This window comes from Panicum virgatum, chromosome 1K (genome assembly GCF_016808335.1).
Source record: "Panicum virgatum strain AP13 chromosome 1K, P.virgatum_v5, whole genome shotgun sequence".
Taxonomy (NCBI): Eukaryota; Viridiplantae; Streptophyta; class Magnoliopsida; order Poales; family Poaceae; genus Panicum; species Panicum virgatum.
In genome coordinates, this window is record NC_053136.1 from 37731145 (window position 1) to 37752055 (window position 20911).

Here is a 20911-nt window from a genome sequence, read left to right on the forward strand (position 1 = left end):
TCGTCGCAGGGCCTTACGGGCGGCTTTCCGATAGGTATCCGGGAAACGGAATCCAGTGGTGGAGATGAACCAAGGGTCCACATCAGGGTAGCGGGTGCTTCTTGCTATGAAGATCATCAGGTCACACCGAAGAGTGCCCTTGGAGTCGTACTCCCGGTAAAGAAACTCTGGCGGATCCACAACTCCGATGCGTTCCAGGCTGAGTATCAACAACTTAGGAAGGCCGGGCTCTGCGAAACAGATTACGCCGATCCATCCATTGTCAGCCATCTGGAACAGGGCAAGAACCAAAGGTAAGTGTTTGTGTGAGGAAAGGATTAAGGAAGGAATAAACCTAGTGTGGAAAAGCCTAAAACGGGGTTTCGCTCCTAGGGTCACGTCCTACGGCCAACCTATAGCTCTGATACCACCTGAAGCGTCCCCTCATAAGAGAAGATTTAAATGTGATACAAAACACCAGCCTCCTGGGACTGGTGTTTTGTATCACATTTAAGTCTTCTCTTATGAGGGGACGCTTCATTACCGAAGAATCGAGCCCAATAGCAAATGAGCCCAATAAACCCAAGTTGCAAACCCTAGCTCCCAATCTTCTACCCCGCACCGCATCCATTCAGTCAAATCCCAACCCAACCCACCCCACCCCACGCACTACCCCCTCCCCAATCCCAACTCCACCGCTGCCGGCGCCCATCCCCAGCCCACGCCCGCCGGTGCCCATCCCCGGCCCACGCCCGCCGCCGACAGCGCCCATCCCTCGGCTCGCGGCCACCGCCACCCAACGCCCCCTGCAACTGCCCTCGGCCAGCTCGCCACCGATACCTCCTCCACTCCCCGACGGCGCCCTCCTCCACTCCCCGGCGCGCGCCCTCTTCCACTCCCGGCGGCGCCCTCCTCCACTCCGCCGCGTGCGCCGCCGCTTCGTCCTCCACCTCTTCTCCCCGGCATATGCGGACTGAGGGGCGGCGGCGGCCAGTGCGGGTGCAGCGGCGGTCACCCCGGCAGGGGCGCGCCTCGGCAGCGCCTACCCTGGCAGGCGTGCGGCGAGCGCATGCGCGGCTCCACGGCGCTGGGCGCCCCCTCCGCCCCAATCCAATTTTTTTTATTTTTGTTGATTTTGTGAACTGTATTGAGAGATAATTTCGGTTAATTCGGTAATAACCGAAACCGAACTGAAGGAACCGAAACCGATTTTTCTTAGTTCCTATTTCTGAAAAGAACCGATCGGTTTCTATTTTTTAGGAACCGAACTTCCGTGAGAACCGAGGTACCGAACCGGGGTTCGGTACTAACCCGAATGCCCAGGGCTACTTCAAAGAGTTGGAATGTTTAAAACAAATAAGTAACTTGATGGACATTAATGAACTCCTTTATTTCCTAACGTTACTATGATTCTTATTTAACCCCTAAATGTTCCAGCAATGCAACATACTCTGTAACAGATATTTCACAATAAAAATATTTAATTTATTCCTCATGGATGACCTCCAAAATTTTTGTTCCGCAATGCACATAGAACTCACCTTTTTTATTTTTAAATCCTTTATATGTTATTTAAAAAACTTGCCAAAGGAAATTTTTAAAATAGCTTTTGTGGTTATGCAAAACACTGTGGCATAACAGGATCATGTTGTTGTGCCACATATATTGGTACTCAGCTGATAGCATAAAGAGAGGGTTGCATTGAGATAGTCAGCTAAAATTAAAGGGTGCGATAATCGAGAGAAGGACATTGACTGAAGAGGTGGCCGTAGCTGAAAAGACAATGATGAGGATTGAGGTTTAAGGAGACGGATGTGAATGAGAGTAAAAAAAGTTTTCTCTACGTATAAAGACAACCGTCCACTACTATATATAAAAGGTTTTTAGGGGCGGATAAAGACGTATTTTTAAGACCAGATGCGGTACCCGCCCTTAGTTCTCGCTGCCCCTAGAAATCAATGTCCAAAAAATAAAAAAGTCTAAAAAAATCAAAAAGAGCAAAATGAAAAAGAAAAAAAATTCTAACCAAGCGGCCACCACCACTAGCCCCGTAGTGTCGAGCTACATTATTTTTGACGAAATATACACACTTGGCTCACCTGGGGATCGAACCACCTACCTCAAGTCTCGCGCGTACCTTCTTTACCACCACACTACACAGTCACTTGTGGCTCTATGGGGTATGCTATTATTTTATGTTAACTCGGATATTAATTTGTAAGGGCGGGTGACGCCATCACCCACCCGTACAAATCCGTTTCTAGGGGCGGGTGACGCTACCACCCGTTCTTAAAAATAATTTTCTATTTTATCCGAAAATTTATTTAAATCTTTATATATAGCAAAACAAATAAAAAATGAAACTTCTGAACTATGATTATTGTTTTTTATTGAAATAAAAAATATGCCAAGTATATTTCAGTATATATAAAGATTAAGATAGTGGAAATCTTAAAGTATGACTTGAGTTATATATGATACTATATAGTTATAGCTATTAGAGAACTTATAATAATTTTTTGGATCATCAAATGACCTTAAATGAAAAAGTTATCAACTATAAAGTTTTAGATCTCATCATTCTCTACAATTTTGATATAAAGTTTGATTTCATCCGAGATCATATGAAAAAGTTATAATTTTGTTATATGAAACCATTTGTAGGGGCAGGCCATGCCATCACCCGCCTCTGGAAATGCCACCATTTTTAGGGGCGGGTGATGGCGTCACCCACCCCTAGAAATGCTCTTTTTAGGGGTGGGTGACGCCATCAGCCGCCCCGGAAAATGGCGCTCATTTTTAGGGGCGGGTGAGGGGGTGATCCGCCTTTAAAAATGTATTTCTAGGGTCGGGTCGGATGCTATAGTAACTCCACTCTATTTGTAGAAATGGGTTACATTTTGATCCGCGCCTGAAAAAAATCGGAGCGTTGCTACAAATCGTTCTCGTAGAAGTGGTCCAAACTCTTAATTTGTGACCCACCTAAAAATAGAATTGTTTGTTTCTATTTTCCATATGGTACGGTATTGAGAATCAACCACCTACTTCTCTACATGATAACAGACGGTTTTCTTCATTTACAGGATTTCAACATATATTGTCACACGGGCTCAAATAAAACCATATGCTAACATGCATAGTACGTTGGTATTGACCCTTTCCAGCATAGTGATTTATACTTCGTGTGTGTGTCTATATACCACACGTGGGCCCCGCGCCCCTGCCTCGTATAAATGTTTCACTACCCCGCCTCGTATCGCACCACCCCTATGGTTTCGAATGCTAGAATGGCAGGATGCGCGGAAAATATCCGAGAATCGAAACAACGGAAATCTAAAAAAAAGGGAATACAACATGAGGACTTCCCAGGAGGTCACCTATCCTCTCACCCAAGCACGCTTAACTTCGGAGTTCTGATGGGATCCGATACTTTAGTGCTAGTATGATCGCATCCGACATACCAACCATATTCCTTCCTCTTATCCTCGCACCTCGACGTGCTGAAACCACACGTAGGCCCCGTGCCCCCGCCATCCCTATGGTTTCCAATGCTAGAAATATATATATATATATATATATGTATATGTATATATATGTATATGTATATATATATATGCCAAATTTCAATTATTTCAAAACTTCTTGGTGTAGTTTTTGACAAATTTACAAAAATTTAAATATCTATTGTGTTTTCATCATATATATGCCCCACATGATACGTCCTGAGGTATCGAAAGTTTTGTGCCGGCAAGGTTGAAGATGAAAACATTGGTTGTTTGGCGCAAGTTGTTTCCTTTTCTTCCCCTTATGATTTGATCAGCACCACAAAAACAGGACAGGACAAGCTAAGGAATTCATAATGGAAGCGGATAACACGAAGTTGTAGAGCTTTATCTATCTGAAAACAAAACGAAGTTGCAGAGAAGTTTTAGAGAGGTTGGCCAGGAGTGGTATTCCTTGACGAGGAGGGAGAGGAAATGTCAATAATCGGGTACAACGAGAAAGCTGCCCCCAGCCCCCAACAGGCCAGCATCAAACGGCAGTGAGCTTGACTCTGGAAATATATATCAATCAGTGAGAGGGCAAAATCAAACGGCAGTGTACAAGCCCCAACCGGCCGGGTCGCATGCATAGTAGTCAACACCGTGGATGGACTATCGGATGAAAAGACTTTGGTGACTGTGGATGAACGGGCACGGCGTTGGTGACTCGGTGCACGCGAGCAGCCGGTGGACTACTCAGTACTCCCTCCGCTCTAAATTATAATTCGTTTGATTTTTTAACCTAGTGTGGCTACTCGTCTTATTAAAAAATTGTGTAAAATATTTTTTTATTATGACTTGCTTTATTAATAGAAGTTTTTCAAAAATAATTTAAATTTGACTACGTTTGCATAAATTTTTGAATAAGACGGGTGGTTAAATTTGAGGTTAAAAAAGTTAAACAAATTATAATTTGGAACGGAGAAAGTACTGGTTAGAGCTAGCTAACATGCATGCATGGGTGCGCAGATGTGTATATATACCGGTCGTTTGTGCTCTCAGAGCCAGATCGAGCAGTACACAAGTATTCTCTGCTTCGACGGTTGTGTTCAAGCTGTTGGGGAGAGAGAGAGAATGCAGGGCTTAACAGCACCCGTTGCTGCGTTCCCGGCCACAGCGGCACTGCTCCGACGACGGACCGCCGGTGCCGGGACACAGCAGGTTCAGCATGCCCTACCCGGGCGTGCTCGGAGCTGGCGACGTCAGCGATCTCATCAGGGTAATTAACGAGGTGCCCCACGCAAATAGCGCGTATAGCTAGTTTTTTCATTTTGTATGTTTTCAAATTGTGTTATTATAATTATTTTTCTAGATGGCCTAAACCATTTATGCCTTTTCTCATTTGTCATATTTTATCGCATTTATTTGGAAAACTAAATGTATTTTTTGTATTTTTCTAGTGCCTCATGTTTACATTGCATTAATTATTTTTGGCAAGAATATAATCTTTTATGACCGGGTATATAAAATTGTCCTCATATTTTTTTTGGCAAAATAGCCATTTTGATCCTCAATTTTGATCTAAGGGTCTACTTCATCCTTCAATTTTCATATAGGCCAATATAGTCCCTCAACTTTCATTTTTGAGTCAAACTCGTCCTTGTGTTGATATTATACTCCATAATAATATAAAATTTATGCAAAAAGTCCTTTCTAACCTTGGCTCCTTCCCCTTCTAAATACTGCAATGTTTTATTTACCATAGACTTTTGTGGAACATCCAAATGTTTAATTTGGAACATAGAATTTTATTTACCCATGCATCGCATTGTATTGCTGACGCATGGAGAGTAAAATTAAAGCAACTTGTTGCATAACTACGTACCGTCATAGAAAATGTTGTGGAAAGTTAAGCAAACAGTGATACAATAGTGAAATTGAGGGGGAGAAAAAACCAAGGGTAAAACTGACTTTCTACATTTATCTCATGTTATTATGAAGTATAATACCTGCATGAGGACGACTGGACGAGTTTGGCCCTAAAATGAAAATTGAGGGACTATATTGGCCTATCTAAAAGTTGAGGGACGAACTGGACCCTTAGAATAAAGTTGGGACCAAATACCTATTTTGGCAGTGTTTTAGAATACCTAGATGAGTAGTTCAGTATATAAGTAGAAACAAATAATCTTCTTTCTTTTCTTTGTTCTCCAATTCCCAATACCTAGAGCCCATGCATGCATGCTCCCGTAATATCTTACGATTGATGCACCTTTTTCCCAACATGTACCGTAAACTGGGTCTACATATTCACTGTTGCAAGCTAGTAAGTTATAGCCTTCTCCTTTATAATTTTATTCAACAAAATCTTTGGTCTAATTTAAACTATTAGATTATCATAAATTTAATATTGTCTATCACTTTTTTATTAGTGTGGCAATTTCTCAAGCCATATTTCTAAATATAGCTTAAATAATTTTATTCTACATGATCTATTTACATACGTATTTTGGTTCCCAAACTCAATAGAAATCGAACTATCAATTTATTATTATTTGATCAACAATTGATTTCCTTATGTGTTTATAATTCCAAATTTAGTTATTTACTAATAGCATTAGACATGTGTTCTTTTGTCAAGTGCTAATTTTCTTATTTGTTTAATTTCAAATTTAGTTATTTACTAATTGTATTGGACTGTTTGATCAAGTCCTAATTCTTTTCATTATTTTTTAATTTTGAATTCTTTTATTTACAAATCGTATTCGGGAAGATGTCTTTAGTCAATTCTAAATTTTCTTAACTTTTTAATTCCAAAATTAAATATTTATTATTCGTATTTGATATGAACTCTTTGAGGTAGTCTAGACCATTAGTCTTCATAAATGCCAATGGTGCAAATCCTTCTCTTTTTTAATTAACGTGAAAATTTCTAGTCCATTTCGACAAATGTGGTGGTTTCTCGTAACACTACATTTGGCCCCCTTGACTCAACTCACCGATATCCCTCAGCTTACTACTGTCTCTCGCGTGACCTCCCATGCCAAAACGCTCAAGTTTCTGCTGTTGCGATGAAAGTAAAGCATATAATTAGATGGTATACTGATTGGTCCTGTACTATTCACCTCTGTTTTCTTTTTTCTTTTTAAATTTAACTGAATTTTCCTTATTTTTGTGATTTTAAATTTAGCTATTTTTACTAATAGTATTCGGCATGCATTCTTTGGTCTTGTTCTATTTTTCTTAATTTTTAAATTTTGAAATTAGCTTTTTTTTATTTGATATGGACTCTTGACTTAGTTTAAGTTGTTAGATCTTCATAAAATCTAACGGTGCAAATTTTTTCTTTTAGATTAATGTGAAAATTTCTAGATCCTCTCGGTGAACGTGAGCTGTTAGATCTTAATAAAATCCAACAGTATAAATTCTTCTCTTTTTTAGATTAATGTGGGAATTCTAGACCCTCTCGACGAATATGGTAGTTTCTCTTAACACTCACTTTTTAATATAATAGATAGATTTCTTGTCGGCTATTGTAATAAAGGTTTTTTTACCTCGGCTTTCTGCATGCCTGCAAGGTAGCTGCTAGCCATCTGACCCACGGCCTCGCAACCTCCTCCTCTCCTCGAGCCTCTCACCAACTCACCGATACGGGACAAATATTTATCTAGTATGTGTGTGCACACACACAGAGAGATACTTGCCATATGGTTGGTTTATCGATGTATATATACTCCTTCCGTATCCTAAATAGAAGACGTTTAGGACATGAGTTAGCATACCAAATAGTGGTTAATTAGGGGTATTTTTTTCATGTTTGCCCATATTAAATAGGGTGGCGGGTGCACTCTAGTCATAAACACATGCGTAGCTCAATTGGTTATGGAAGCTAGTCCTTGTTGGTGGCCCCAATTTTTTTTGCTTTTGCATGCGCCGGGGACGTGCACAGTAGCAAGCAGGCGCCGGGGACGTGCAGGTTTCGATTTTTGGATGGGCGGGTGCGTTGGTTTCGGCCTGGCGCTGGCGCGCTGGTTTCAGATGGCCTGGCGCGCTGGTTTCGGCTGACCCCAACTTTCGCTCATTGCCGCGTTGGCTGCCGCTCAATCAAATTTTCTAGCGCGTTTCTATCCCCACGCTTTGCCTTCTTTCCTTGCCTATTTAATCATGCAGCACTCGTCCACCGTCCAGAACCGCTGCATGAACCAAGCACGCTTGCTAGAATGGCCGCGCTCGACCTGAATGCTCCACTAGAAGAAGAAGCCAATGCATGGCTTGACCTGAACATTCCAGTAGTGCAACCAGAAGAAGAAGCCGATGCCTTTGTAGATATCGGTAAGTTTGCTTGCTTCATTGCTTCCTTGCTTTTCGATTGAGCATGTTTGTTTTGTTTTACAAGTAGAACATGCTGTGGAGGCTCTGGCGCGAGCTCCGACTCCGGCGCGACGGACTCCGGTGCGAGCTCCGCCTCCGGCGCGACGGACTCCGGCTCCTCCTCCGCCTCCATGAAGTCCGGCGGGAGCTCCATCGGCGAGTCCATGGCGGCGACGCAGCAAAGGCGACCGACTCCGGAGACTCTTGGCGAGGTGCAGTCTGTGCGGCCCAGCGAGGAGACGTGCGGTGTGGGCGGACGAATAGGCAGGAGAGGTGAGCGTGGTGAGCGATGCGGTACCGGTGATTTACTCGCTATTATGGCGTGCGGCACGCCGGCCCGGGAGTCGAAACGCACAGGGGCAGGGGCGTCAAAACAAGCGATCGCGAGCCAGAACGACTTCCTTTTGCCAAAACGTCCTAGGAGCCAGAACGACTTCTATTTAGGATACGGAGGGAATATGAGTTAAATACATACGCGGCCCACAAACTTGTCCCGAGGTTCCACTTAGGTCCACAAACTCGCAAAATTAAAATTTGGCACCCTGAACTTGTTAGATTGTGCCACTTAGGTCCATATCCCTTGACATGGCATGAATATATACAAAAAGTCCTTTAGTTTTACCATCTTCTATATCTACATCCTCTGGCCGACCTGCCTCGCCGTGCGACGTCATGCAAGGTGGGCGGTGCGCAGCCGGAGACGAGCGGCGGCGTCAGGGAAGGCGGGCGGCGTACGGCCGGAGGCAAGCGGCGCACAGCGTCAGGCGAGGCGGGCCGGCCGGAGGCGAGCGGCGCGCGGCGTCAAGTGAGGCGGGCCGGCTGGAGGAGAGCGGCGCGCGACGTCATGCGAGGCGGGCCTGCCGAAGGACTTAGATATAGAAGATGATAAAACTCAAGGGCTTTTTTGCATATATTCATGCCATGTCAAGGGGTATGAACATAAGTGGCACAACTTAACAAGTTCAGGGTGCCAGATTTCGAATTTGCGAGTTCGTGAACCTAAGTGGCACCTCAAGCCAAGTTCGAGGGCCGCTGGTGTATTTAACTATATATATATTAGTGACCAACACAACGAAATATGTAGTGGGCACTAATAAAACTAAGCTATCATATCTGTTGCCTGTTGGACTAGCTACTATTGACCATCTGAACCTGTGTCACTGGAATATCGTCTTCACACCCGGCCTTGCACCGATATGCAGCCTCTTTGCAATTTTTGCTTCAATGATGAAGCGTCCAATGTACACCAACAAAACATCGAGAACGGTGACTTCGAGCATTTTCGATCTGCACCTCTGCAGAAAATGCTCTGGTGGATGGGTGCCTGCGTTTAGTTAAGGCTCCAGTTAAGTATTAATTTAATTTGTTGCACATTTCTTCGGCGCATCCTCGTGGCCCGCTCGCCGCATCCGAGCGCCGGCTCTTTGCAATTTTTTTGCTTCAATGAAGCGTCGTCTGGTGTACATCAACAATAAAACATCGAGAGTGTGTAACGGGACTTCGAGCATTTTCTGCAGAAAATGCTTTGGTGGGTCCTGCGTTTAGTTAAGGCTCAAGTTAAGTATTTGGTGCACTTTACCACGGTGCATATTAGAATAATATCCGATGATTGTATTTTGGCAAGGACTTGTCCAGTCCAAACTTCCTTTGTCCCGGACTTCAAACAATTTTCTTCTTTGACGTCTTGGGTGTTCTCTTGATCTTCTAATGTTTCCAACATAGCATGTTCAACCTCTCAAGTCCATCATCACTTGAATATGTGAGATTAAATCGTTGTATATATATATATATATATATATATAGTAACAATTATTATATTGTTAATCCCATTGATCATGTTGCTGTCACTAACCAAGAAGTCACAATAACTTTATACCAATAAATATAGTATATTTTTATATATATCGCTGGTAACAGCTATACTGGAGACAGTATCAACGTTGCAATGAACTTATGTTCATTTAACACCATTATAAATTATAATTTTTTATAGTGTATATCCAGAGGGGACAGTAGTGGATCAAAGGGACCTAAATCAATTGTCTTTTCAAAAAGCCTTTTTCTTTGAAAGATATATCTCGTATATATTTGGTATTGCATTTTTCCACTCTGTATATATTTGAAGGCTATATTGATGTCCAAAATAACAAGTAATAGCTTTTTATGTATGCAAATATTTAAAGTATGCATACTACATGCTCACTGTTCATCAATCTGGTTTAGGACTCAATCTATTCTTTTTTAATGAAATTACTAACTATTTGTTGTCTTCAAAAAGTAACTTTTTTATTACCATGTGTGAATTCATGATTTGTTTGCATATTTGTACTTTGTCATATTTGTGTGCCAATAAAATTATACTTTCATAAAAGTACATCGAAAGAAAAATATATTAACTTCAGGTGATCTCTAACTTCAGATATTAATGGCCAAATTTTTGAAATTTTAACCACTGCACGTGGAATAAAGACATGAAATCATTGCAAATGGCCCCTCCAAAAATATATAACAAGGGCCATTCTTGGCATGTCTGCTTTGTAGGGTTCATCGTGGAGGCAATACAGGGTGAAGCACCTGAGGCAGTTGCACACAAACCAGTCGTTGGGAAGACACATCAGCATAAGGTGCATACATACTACAAACTCATGCTTGATAAGGGAATCAAATATTTAATTTGCACACAAATAGCAGAAAGGTGCATATCTCAGAAACAGCACTAATCTTCACTGCATATATATAATTAAAGGGTGAGCCAAGACACATCGACGAAATGATCGACACCGTCAGAGCTGCTTTGAGGTCGGTGGCCGGCGGTGATATAAGTGTCTCCCCATATGACACGGCATGGATCGCGCTTGTGAGAAAGCTGGACGGTGGAGAAGGTCCGCAGTTTCCCTCATGCATCGAGTGGATCGCTAAGAACCAGCTCCCAGATGGCTCATGGGGCGATGGCGCCTTCTTCTTAGTCCAAGACCGGCTCATCAACACCTTGGCTTGCATCATCGCTTTGAAAACTTGGAATGTTCATAGCGACAAGTGCAACAAAGGTACAATTTTTAATTGTTTGTCTAATAAGTAATAATCAAAATCTAAAACATTTACATTCATCCATGAATATATGTATATAATCAATTAACTATTATATTGGTGAATTTCCTTAATCGAGCTAATATGCTTTATGTTAATGTAGTCACCTCACAAAGTAATGGCATGAACTTGATCTGTCGTTGTGTAGGACTGTCGTTTATCCATGAAAATATAAGGAGACTACCTGAGGACGACGAGAATTGGATGCTGGCTGGTTTTGAGATAATCTTCCCAACGCTGCTAGAGATGGCAAAGGATATAGGCCTTGACATACCTTGTGATGAGCCCACGTTGCAAGACATATATGCGAAAAGAGATCTAAAACTCGCTAAGTACGATAACTACATCTGCTTATTGGTTAATATATTTCGGATTCTTTTTGGTAGATTTCATGCAAAAAGAGGGTGCACCCAGTAACCAGAAAAACAATATTTAACCGGTGCTTTTCATATTTAACCATAAAATTTGTTCTGGGAATCCTAGCTACATCTATAATTTGGTTTCCAAGCAGCATGAATAATTTTGGTTTTCTAGCTAACCAAAATGTTTGGCTATCTTACCTGTAGGATTCCTAAAGAGTTACTGCACTCCGTCCCAACAGCTTTGCTTCTTAGCTTAGAGGGAATGCCAGATTTAGATTTAGACTGGGACAGGTTATTCAAACTCCAGTCTCCAGATGGCTCCTTCTTGTCGTCAGCAGCTCCGACAGCTTATGCTCTTATGCAAACAGGCAACAAGAAATGCCTCGAGTACCTTACTGACAGCGTCAACACGTTCAACGGGGGAGGTGCGTAGAGTGAACGAATAAAGACATCTCTTTTTAGCTACAGGCTACAGCCTGCAAGTAGTATCTGTTGACTGCATAAAAGTAGTAATATAATTCATTTTCTCTTCCGATCCATAACTTCATTTTCAGCACCCTTTACCTACCCCATGGAGTTGTACGAGCGCTTATGGGTTGTCGACCGGTTGGAGCGGTTGGGCTTATCCTCCTACTTCAGGAGTGAAATTGACAGTTATTTAGACTACGCTTACAGGTAACATAAACTCAAATGGCCGCTGATGTCTAGGATCATTATTTCTACTCGATCGGGTAATTATTAATTTATCCCCTATCTTGAACAGGCACTGGAGTGATGATGGCATAGGTTTTACCTGGCTCTGCACGGTGGTGGACATCGATGACACGGCCATGGGTTTCCGTCTCCTCCGGCAGCACGGCTACCCAGTCTCTACTAGTAAGCAGGCTGCATTGTCATTACAGATTTAATTACAGTATTATTCGGCAACATTTCTGATCCTTAATTATTCCTCTTTGGATTATTGATGTGCATATATAAAGAGGCCTTAAAGTATTTCGAGATGAAGGATGGCGAGTTCGTGGTGTACCTGGGGCAGACCAACCAGTCGGTGAGCGCGATGTACAACCTGTACCGCGCTGCTGACCAGGCCGCCTTCCCGGGTGACGATGCTGTTATCCAGCGGGCCAAGGCCTACAGCTCTGCATTCCTTCAGAAGAGGCGAGCCTCTGGCGACCTCAACGACAAGTGGATCATCTCCTCGGGCTTGCCTGGTGAGGTCACCTATGGCCTTGACTTCCCCTGGAAGGCAAATCTGCCGCGCGTTGAGACGAGGATGTATCTGGAGCAGTACGGTGGCAGTGACAATGTGTGGATTGGGAAGGTCCTTCACAGGTACTCATATTTCCGAGCATAATTACTTCCCAACTCTGAACTTCTGCAAATCTTTCCACCGGTACACTCGATTAACTCTCTATGTTATAGGATGCATCTCTTCAACAACAATTTGTTCCTTAAGTTGGCAAAGGCCGATTTCAGCAACTTCCAGAGACAGTGCCGGCACCAGTTGCAGGGCCTCAAAAGGTGATGAAACTCCTCTGATCCAATCTTGAATTCTTGCCGGTCGCCATGTGCATTGCATCCAGCTCTGTCCCCAAGCTATCTACTTACGTGTGAATCTATCTATCCTGTATGCAGGTGGTGTGAGAAAAACAATCTTGAAATGTATGGGGTGACTCCACAAAGCGCTGTGACAGCCTACTTCCTGGCAGCAGCCAACATCTTCGAACCACACCGAGCGGAGGAGCGTCTGGGATGGGCGCGCACAGCGGTGATGGCCCAGGCCATCTCTTCATGCTTCCTGAGCAGCAACATTTATGTTACTGAAAGTATGCTGGAAGGGCTCATTAGTGAACTTACTAGTGACGGCCACAATCTTGCAAGGTTTGGGCATAGCATTATACTAGTTATTTTTGATTTTGAGAATTCAAATGCAAGTATGCAACGCTGGCGAGTAGCTAGTAAATTTGTTGTTGACTCTGCTGATCCCAAATCTGAATCAAGTGAACAATGTACATGTGTTGAATGCAGGCGTGGAGGGAAGTATCCGACGACGGAGAATGGCCTCCTCAATGCACTTCGTGAGCTGATCGATCTCTTTGCACCTGGAAAAGATGCTTCTGACAATCTCCATGAAGCTGTAAATTCTGGCACATTATCTCTAATTATGGTTTTATGATGAGGATTTTAAATAAAATTATCCTGAAACAAATGATGGAAAATGATGACGAATTCATCCTTTTTTTGCTGTTGCAGTGGAAGACATGGCTGACGGAATTGACTTCGAACGGTGGCCATGAATCATGTGAAGGAAACACAGCACTATTGTTAGTTCGCACAGTGGAGATCTGCTCAGGGAGACACTGTTTAGCCAACCAGAATATGAAGCTCTCCGAGTATTCCCAGCTTGAGAAGCTTACCTATTCCATCTGCAGCAAACTTGGCTCTAGGATTCTTTCTCAGGTATGCGCGTGCATCATCACAAAATTGTTATGTCCTTTCTTGAACTCTACTAATTCACTTTTCTTTTTTTTAAAAAAACATTTAAGGTCAACCAGAATGGAACAACCACGGAGAACACTGAGAATTTAGAACAACAAGTAGATCAGGAGATGCAAGAGCTGGCTCAGTGTGTTTTTCAGAGCTGCGACGCTATAAGCAGGGTGACCAAGCAGACATTTCTCCATGTGACTAGGAGCTACTGCTACGTTGCTCATTCTTCACCTGAAACAATCGACAGTCACATCTCCAAGGTCATATTTGAGGATGTCGTTTAGGGCATTCCCAACCAAGAAACTATATGTAGTAGTATCTATGACATGCCATGTCACATAGACACTGCCTATGAAACTGTAGTTTGCAATGCATAATTTGTAATTGTGGTTACAAAATAAATTCTTCAAATGGTCTTTCTCCTCTCCCTACCAATCCCCTTCCTCCCTGTTCTTTAATTCTATCTTGGTATTTGTGATATCAATCCCAATAGGTTTTAGTTTCTTACATTTTGGTTTTTGTGCTAGAAACTATTTTTTGCATGAGACCCAGTTAATTTCTTGGCATTTTCCTCTCTCTCCTCTTTAATCGCATTGCCAAATCAGCAAAATATCCTACATAGCGGCACTATTAAATGTTATGAAAACTATCCTAGTCACCACACTCCAATTGCATTTAAACCCATGTAGTAAAACGACATGCCATAAATATGATTGTACTATTAATAAATCTTTAAACCTGGAAATTGAAGGTCATTTCCACCTTCTCGCATATAGCCAGCCATGCGTGCAGAGCCTAGAAAGGTGCCGTTATGTAGACATACTAGGAATATTGGCGCGCTAATGCGGCGCTCGCTTCTGATCTGTGGTAATGAGTCACGGCTCACGGCGCAGGTCTGTTTTGTCGATTTGCTGTTTTGGCAGCCGGTGTTGTGAATGGCAGCCTATGACGTATAACTAATTCGATAAAACTGCGTTTACTCACCCGGTAGCTCTTAGCATATTTATGAATCAGAAACTAGTTTCTTCCCCTGTGGTAGCCTGTCTTCTCTGTTCTTCCTCCCTGATTATGGAATGCACCGAAGAATACGAATATACATGACAAAGAATCCAAACGGATATCGGAGAGATTCTTGCGACTTAATTAGGATGTGTGTATTGAATACAGATCACTGTGGAATCATTGTGAAAATGATCTCAATCAATCAGGTATTACAGTAGCCATACAAAGGATGGATAAATTAACCAAATCTTGTACAAAGGAAAGGCTAACTTCAGCTAGTGCAAACCATCAACTAACTTGGGTGATGAAGAATATGTCAATCTTGGTCTCATTGATTGGTCACATGATACCTATGGAAACATAACACAAAGCTGAGGTAATCATAGTGAGTGTTGTACTGCAATAAGAAAAATAGAAATTTTCAGTGGTAAAAATGAAGAAAAAAAATTATCTGTTGGACATGATGTTGTCAGTCAGCATGTAGGCAATGGACAAATGAATTATAATGGACCAGCACCTTGAAACATCTCAAAGCATCTACTCACCCCCCCTCCCCCTCCCTCCCCGAGCTGGCCCTCCCCCAAGCTTAAGGTCACCATGGCTGGATGCTCCATGCGTGGAGCGGGTCTGCGGGTCGCCGGTGGGGAGATCCGGCCCCTCCTCAGTCGAATCCAGGGACGGCGGCGCCCCCCTCCACGAGTTGCCCTCCCGCAAGCTCAAGGTCGCCATGGCGGGCAGATCCGGCTCCTCCTCGGCCGGATCTTGCGCCTCCCAGTGCCGGTGCCCAGGTGGGTGCGGGGCAGGGCTTCGGCGGGCCTGGTGTCTGCCCGGCCGCCCCACTCTGCTCCACTGGTGGAACCGGGCCGGCGGATCGCCGTCGGTCACCATCGGCGTGGTGGGTGGGGGAAGGGGGTGCAGGCGCGGGGCTCTTGCGGTTCCGATTTGCTCGGTCACCCCGCTCAACTCCGTCAATGGAGCCGGCTCGGCAGGTCGCCAGTGACCAGATCCCCTCGAGCTTCTGCGCCCTCTGTGCTGACAGCGTTGAGCTCACCTACTAGGCCCGTGGTTGTGGTAGCACCGGGAGAAATCCCTGCCTGGCTTCGTGCCGGCCGTCAATGGCGACACTTGTAGTGCCGCATTCCTCATTGGAGGCTTTGTCGCAGTGCTCCCCTACCTGCAGGTCTGACGGTGACGGTGGATGCGGGAAACTGCCAAGGAAATCCTATGGCCGGCATTGCGCTGGTCTTGTCGACGTCGGTGACACCTACGGGTGCCACTCCCCTTCTTGGAGGCGGTGTCGATTTTTCCTCCCACCCAGTGCCATAGCTGATTGCTCCTCCATGAAGCCGGTGCTCGTTCTCTTTTTCCCGATGTCGGTTCTGGTGCAAGGCCGATAGAAGCTGTGGATTTCCATTGTGAGTCGCGCGGGTGTCCTCCATTTGGCGCCTCTGCTCCGTCGGCGCTCTTCCTGCTTGTGGTGCCATCAAATATTATGCCGGGTTGGTGTTTCCACTCTGCCACCATTCCCCTGTGAGGTTTCCTCCCCTTGCACGGTGTTGGATGGTGGTACGTGGGAGCCCGGATGTGCTTTCAAAGGTGGCTCCATCAGCATCGAAGGGGAGATCGTTGTTTTTCGGTGAGCCTTGGTCTGCGCTTCTCCCGCCACCTTTAGTCCCCTCTCCATTGGCCTGACCCTCAGATGGAGGGTGACAATGGAGCGGCGTAGCTATGAGAGGTGGTGTGGAGGTGCAATGGTTGCGGTGTATCCGACGAGTATGTTGTTCGGTGGTGGCTCCAATCGATGCTCAGTGGCCGTCTCTCTAGCTGGTATCTTGGCTTTCTCTTGATCTGTACAAGTTATCCTCCCTGATTTAGGTGTTATGTTGTGTTGGGTTGTTGTAAAATTGCTGAATCTCAAATGTTGTAGCATTTTGGCTTGCCCAAAAGCCCATCAATGAAATTCAGGTGGGGATTCCCCCCCGATGACCCATCAAAAAAACAAACAGAGACTGTTGTCTATAGTTGAGACAATTCAATATACATCCCTTGTCTAACTAATCAGTAAAGCTGAATTAGTAAACAGTTTTTGCACAATGTGTAACAGGGGAACATTGTCCACTGTGGTATGAGAACTATTTCTCGCTGGAAAAACACATGATAGCATGTTATTAGTATATCTCATCTACAGAAACACAGAGCACGACAAACTCTAAAAAGCACATGTCAGAACAATCTTATCGTCCATAAAATTAGCATGAAACCATGTGGAGAACAGACATCGGTGCTAGGCGGTGACCCACCGCCTAGAGCCTAGGATGTGCAAGTACTCTCCGAATCCAAGGTTCATTACCATGCGGTTTAGAAGTTACTATATGCCATTGTAATGACTTCAAGAAAGCTCCATCACTACTTCGAAGCATACCAAGTATCAGTGATTACTGAATTCCTGTTGGCAGATATACTCGACAACCCGGAAGCCACCGGACGAATAGCCAAATGGGCAACAGAGCTAGGCGCGCTCCACCTTGACTTCAAGCCATGCACCGCCATCAAGTCGCAGGCACTAGTCCACTTCATGCCAGAATGGCGAGAAAACCAAATCCCAACTCCAACAAACAAGCCGGAGCATTGAACAATGTACTTCGACGGTTCCCTAAAACTAGATGAAGGAGGACCGGCATCCTCTTCATATCCCCAAAAGGAGAATAGCTCAAGTATGTCCTTCAGATCCTCTTTGAAGTCTCCAACAACGAAGCCGAGTATGAAGCACTACTACATGGGCTCCGCCTGGCAATATCTCTCGGAATAAAGGGACTACTCGTCTTCGGAGACTCAAAACTAGTCGTCCAACAAGTCAACAAGGAATGGGATCGCAACAACGAAAGGATGGATGACTACATGGCAGAAGTTCGCAAACTGGAGAACAAATTTGCCGGGCTAGAAATCCATCATGTCATACGAGATAATAACATAAGGGCAGATGTGCTTTCCAAACTCGGATCTACTCGAGCTCAGGTCCCTTCTGGTGTATTTGTCCAAGAATTGCATCGCCCATCTATCAAAACATCCGAGTCCATCATCACCGATCATGTCCCAATGGACTCAAGTCGGGAGGTTATGATGCTCGATGCAAACTGGAGAGTCGAAATCATCGACTACATCATTGATGAAAAGCTCCCAAAAGAAAAAAACAAAGGCAGTAACAATTGCTAGAAGAAGCAAAGACTATGTCCTAGTCGGAAGCAAACTTTACAAAAGGGGTTCCCACTCAGGAGTACTCATGAAGTGCATTCCTTGGGAAGAGGGTAAAGCCCTATTGGAAGAAATCCACTCCGGAGTATGCGGAAATCACGCAGCTTCAAGAACCTTGGTGGGGAAAGCATTAGATCCGATTTCTACTAGCCCACAGCCCTCAAGGATGCCGAAATCCTGGTACGCCAGTATAGAAAATGCCAATTCTTTGGAAAGCAGATGAAAGTACCAGCTCATAGTCTGATCACCATACCACCTTCTTGGCCCTTTGCATGTTGGGGGCTTGACATGATCGGTCCCCTCACCAAGGCATAGGGGGATTCACTTATGTGCTGATAGTGATCGACAAGTTCACAAAGTGGATCGAGTATAAACCAGTCACCACCCAAAGTGCGGACAGAGTCATCGACTTCATCTGCGACATCTTATACCGTTTTGGTTTCACCAACACCATCATCGTAGATCTAGGATCTAACTTCACGGCGGACACATTCTGGGACTTCTGTGAACGAAATGCTATTGACATCAAGTGCGTCTCAGTGGCTCACCCAAGAGCCAATGGACAAGTGGAGCGTGCAAATGGCATAATCCTGGAAGGCCTGAAGAAGAGACTCTATGAAGCCAACAACAAAAAAGGAGGCAAATGGATCTCTGAGTTACCTCATGTTGTTTGGGGCCTTCTAACTCAACCATGTAAGTCAACTGGGCAGTCACCATTTTTCCTTGTTTACGGATCAAAAGCAATCCTCCCAGCAGATATCATGTGGCAATCCGCCAGAGTAGAGACGTACGAAGAAGGAGAAGAAGATGAAGCAAGAAGGATGGAACTAGACTCAGTCGAAGAGTCCAGGTGCAATGCTCTAGTACCGTCAACACGGTACCTGCAAGGAGTACACCGTTATCATGACCGCAACATACAATTGAGATCCTTCAGCATTGGTGACATGGTCTTATGGCGTATCCAAAATGAAGAAGGCCTTCACAAGCTAAACTCGAGATGGGAAGGGCCGTTCATCGACTCCAAGGTGACAAGACCAGGATCCTATGACCTCCAACACCCAGATGGAGAAGAGGTACCGAATTCTTGGAATATTGAACACCTGAGATGATTCCACCCGTAAAACCATAGTCAAGAGAATTTGCATACAGATGTATGGTCTGTCTCAAGAAAAGCAATAAAGATCATTCCCCCCAGATTGACTGCCCCCACACTTTCGAATGGGCTCCGAATACTTGCCATGAGCAAGCACCCGGGAAGACCGATGTCAGATGAGTTCTCACACTCACCCTTTCGAATGGGCTCCAAGTACTTGCCATGAGCAAGCACCTGGGAAGACCCATGTCTGACGAGTCCTCACACTCACCCTTTTCGGATGGGTTCTGAGTACCTGCCATAAGTAGGCACCCGGGAAGACCCATGTCCGATGAGTTCTCACACTCACCCTTTCGGATGGGCTCCGAGTACTTGCCATGAGCAAGCACTCGGGAAGACCCATGTCCGATGAGTTCTCACACTCACCCTTTCTGATGGGCTCCGAGTACTTGCCATGAGCAAGCACTCAGGAAGACCCATGTCCGATGAGTTCTCACACTCACCCTTTCGGATGGGCTCCGAGTACCTGCCATGAGCAAGCACCCGGGAAGACCCATGTCCAATGAGTTCTCACACTCACACTTTCGGATGGGCTCCGAGTACCTGCCATGAGCAAGTACCCGGGAAGACCCATGTCCGATGAGTTCTCACACTCACCCTTTCAGATAGGCTCCGAGTACCTGCCATAAGCAGGCACCCGGGAAGACCCATGTCTGACGAGTTCTCACACTCACCCTTTCAAATGGGCTCCAAGTACTTGCCATGAGCAAGCATTCAGGAAGACCCATGTCCGACAAGCCTTCGCGCTTAACCCTCCATCATAGACCCCAAATACTTGCCCTGATCTACAGCATTTGGACAGTCCTATGACCGAAAAAACTCTCAGGTTCCGAGGGACCTCTATAACAGCGACACTCGGAAGATCCTACGCTAGCCCGAGGGCTCGGAGTATCCTACTCATCCGGCCTCCAATTGACAAGCGAAACAACCAGAAAAGGCACAAAGAAATTCAAGACCAATCAAGACAATGTCAACGACAAGTACACTATAAAGCCGGAGACTATCAATTGATTACAATAAAGGACTACTCCTGTTGCTCTATGTCCTCTACAACTTTACTGGCTTCTGGCCGGACTTCCTCACAATTTTCAACAAACTTCTCATCAGTGCAATCTGCAGGAAGCTTGGTCGATAATGGTTGAAGGTCAATGGTGTTGTACCAGGACCGAAGGAGCCCAAGAGCAGTAGTCACGTACGACTTGGTCGTCCCCGTGACATAGGTGGCAAACTTCTGAGGAACTTGCTGAAGACGCTCCAACAAGCTCCTCTCTTCAGTTGTTTTACCTTCCACAGGATCCACCATGTCGATGATGACTTGCGCCGCGCCTTTGAAGTCCTCAAGCTCTCGATGCTTGGCATCTCTCTCAGCCGCTAGTGACTGGATCTGCTTCATGGAGTCGAGCATTTGCTGATCGGCATCCTTGAGCTTCCTCTCCAGAACCTCATTGGCGTCTATAAAATGATACACATCAAGCTTCAAGTCAGTAAGGAAATCTTCCTTAGCCTTCAATAATGCTTTGAGCTCTGTGGTAACATATACAAGTAGATGCACATATATCTTAATCTCATGAGTACTCGGATCCAGAAGACACACCAAGGACATCGAGAGCATACCTTTCTGCTCCTTCAAAAGCTTATTCTTGCCTGCTCGGAGCCTTTGGACCTCTTCAACATGTAGTTGCTGTACTCTCTTGAGCTCCTCGACATGCCGGTCCTTAAGCTCCTGGAGCTCT

The 20911-nt window shown here is 44.7% G+C and overlaps 1 protein-coding gene and 1 pseudogene across 1 annotated transcript; one reads left to right on the forward strand and one right to left on the reverse strand.

Annotated features, from left to right (window-relative positions):
- Positions 1–3323: 3323 nt before the first annotated feature.
- Positions 3324–3433, reverse strand: LOC120658539 (annotated as a pseudogene).
- Positions 3434–4538: 1105 nt separating this feature from the next.
- LOC120705884 (syn-copalyl diphosphate synthase, chloroplastic-like) lies at positions 4539–14198 on the forward strand. The gene is made up of 13 exons (XM_039990425.1): positions 4539–4740; positions 10374–10456; positions 10579–10879; positions 11068–11251; positions 11486–11706; positions 11836–11956; positions 12045–12157; positions 12262–12613; positions 12704–12802; positions 12917–13162; positions 13310–13418; positions 13535–13741; positions 13828–14198. The coding sequence occupies exons 1-13, from the start codon at positions 4596–4598 to the stop codon at positions 14053–14055; spliced, it is 2409 nt and encodes an 802-aa protein (XP_039846359.1). The 5' UTR covers positions 4539–4595; the 3' UTR covers positions 14056–14198.
- Positions 14199–20911: the final 6713 nt, after the last annotated feature.

Coding starts and splice junctions, on each gene's coding strand:
- LOC120705884 (XM_039990425.1), top strand. CDS start 4,596: ATGCAGGGCTTAACAGCACCCGTTGCTGCGTTCCCGGCCACAGCGGCA. Junction 11,957..12,044: donor TATTTAGACTACGCTTACAG/GTAACATAAACT, acceptor TATCTTGAACAG/GCACTGGAGTGATGATGGCA. Junction 13,163..13,309: donor GACGGCCACAATCTTGCAAG/GTTTGGGCATAG, acceptor TGTTGAATGCAG/GCGTGGAGGGAAGTATCCGA.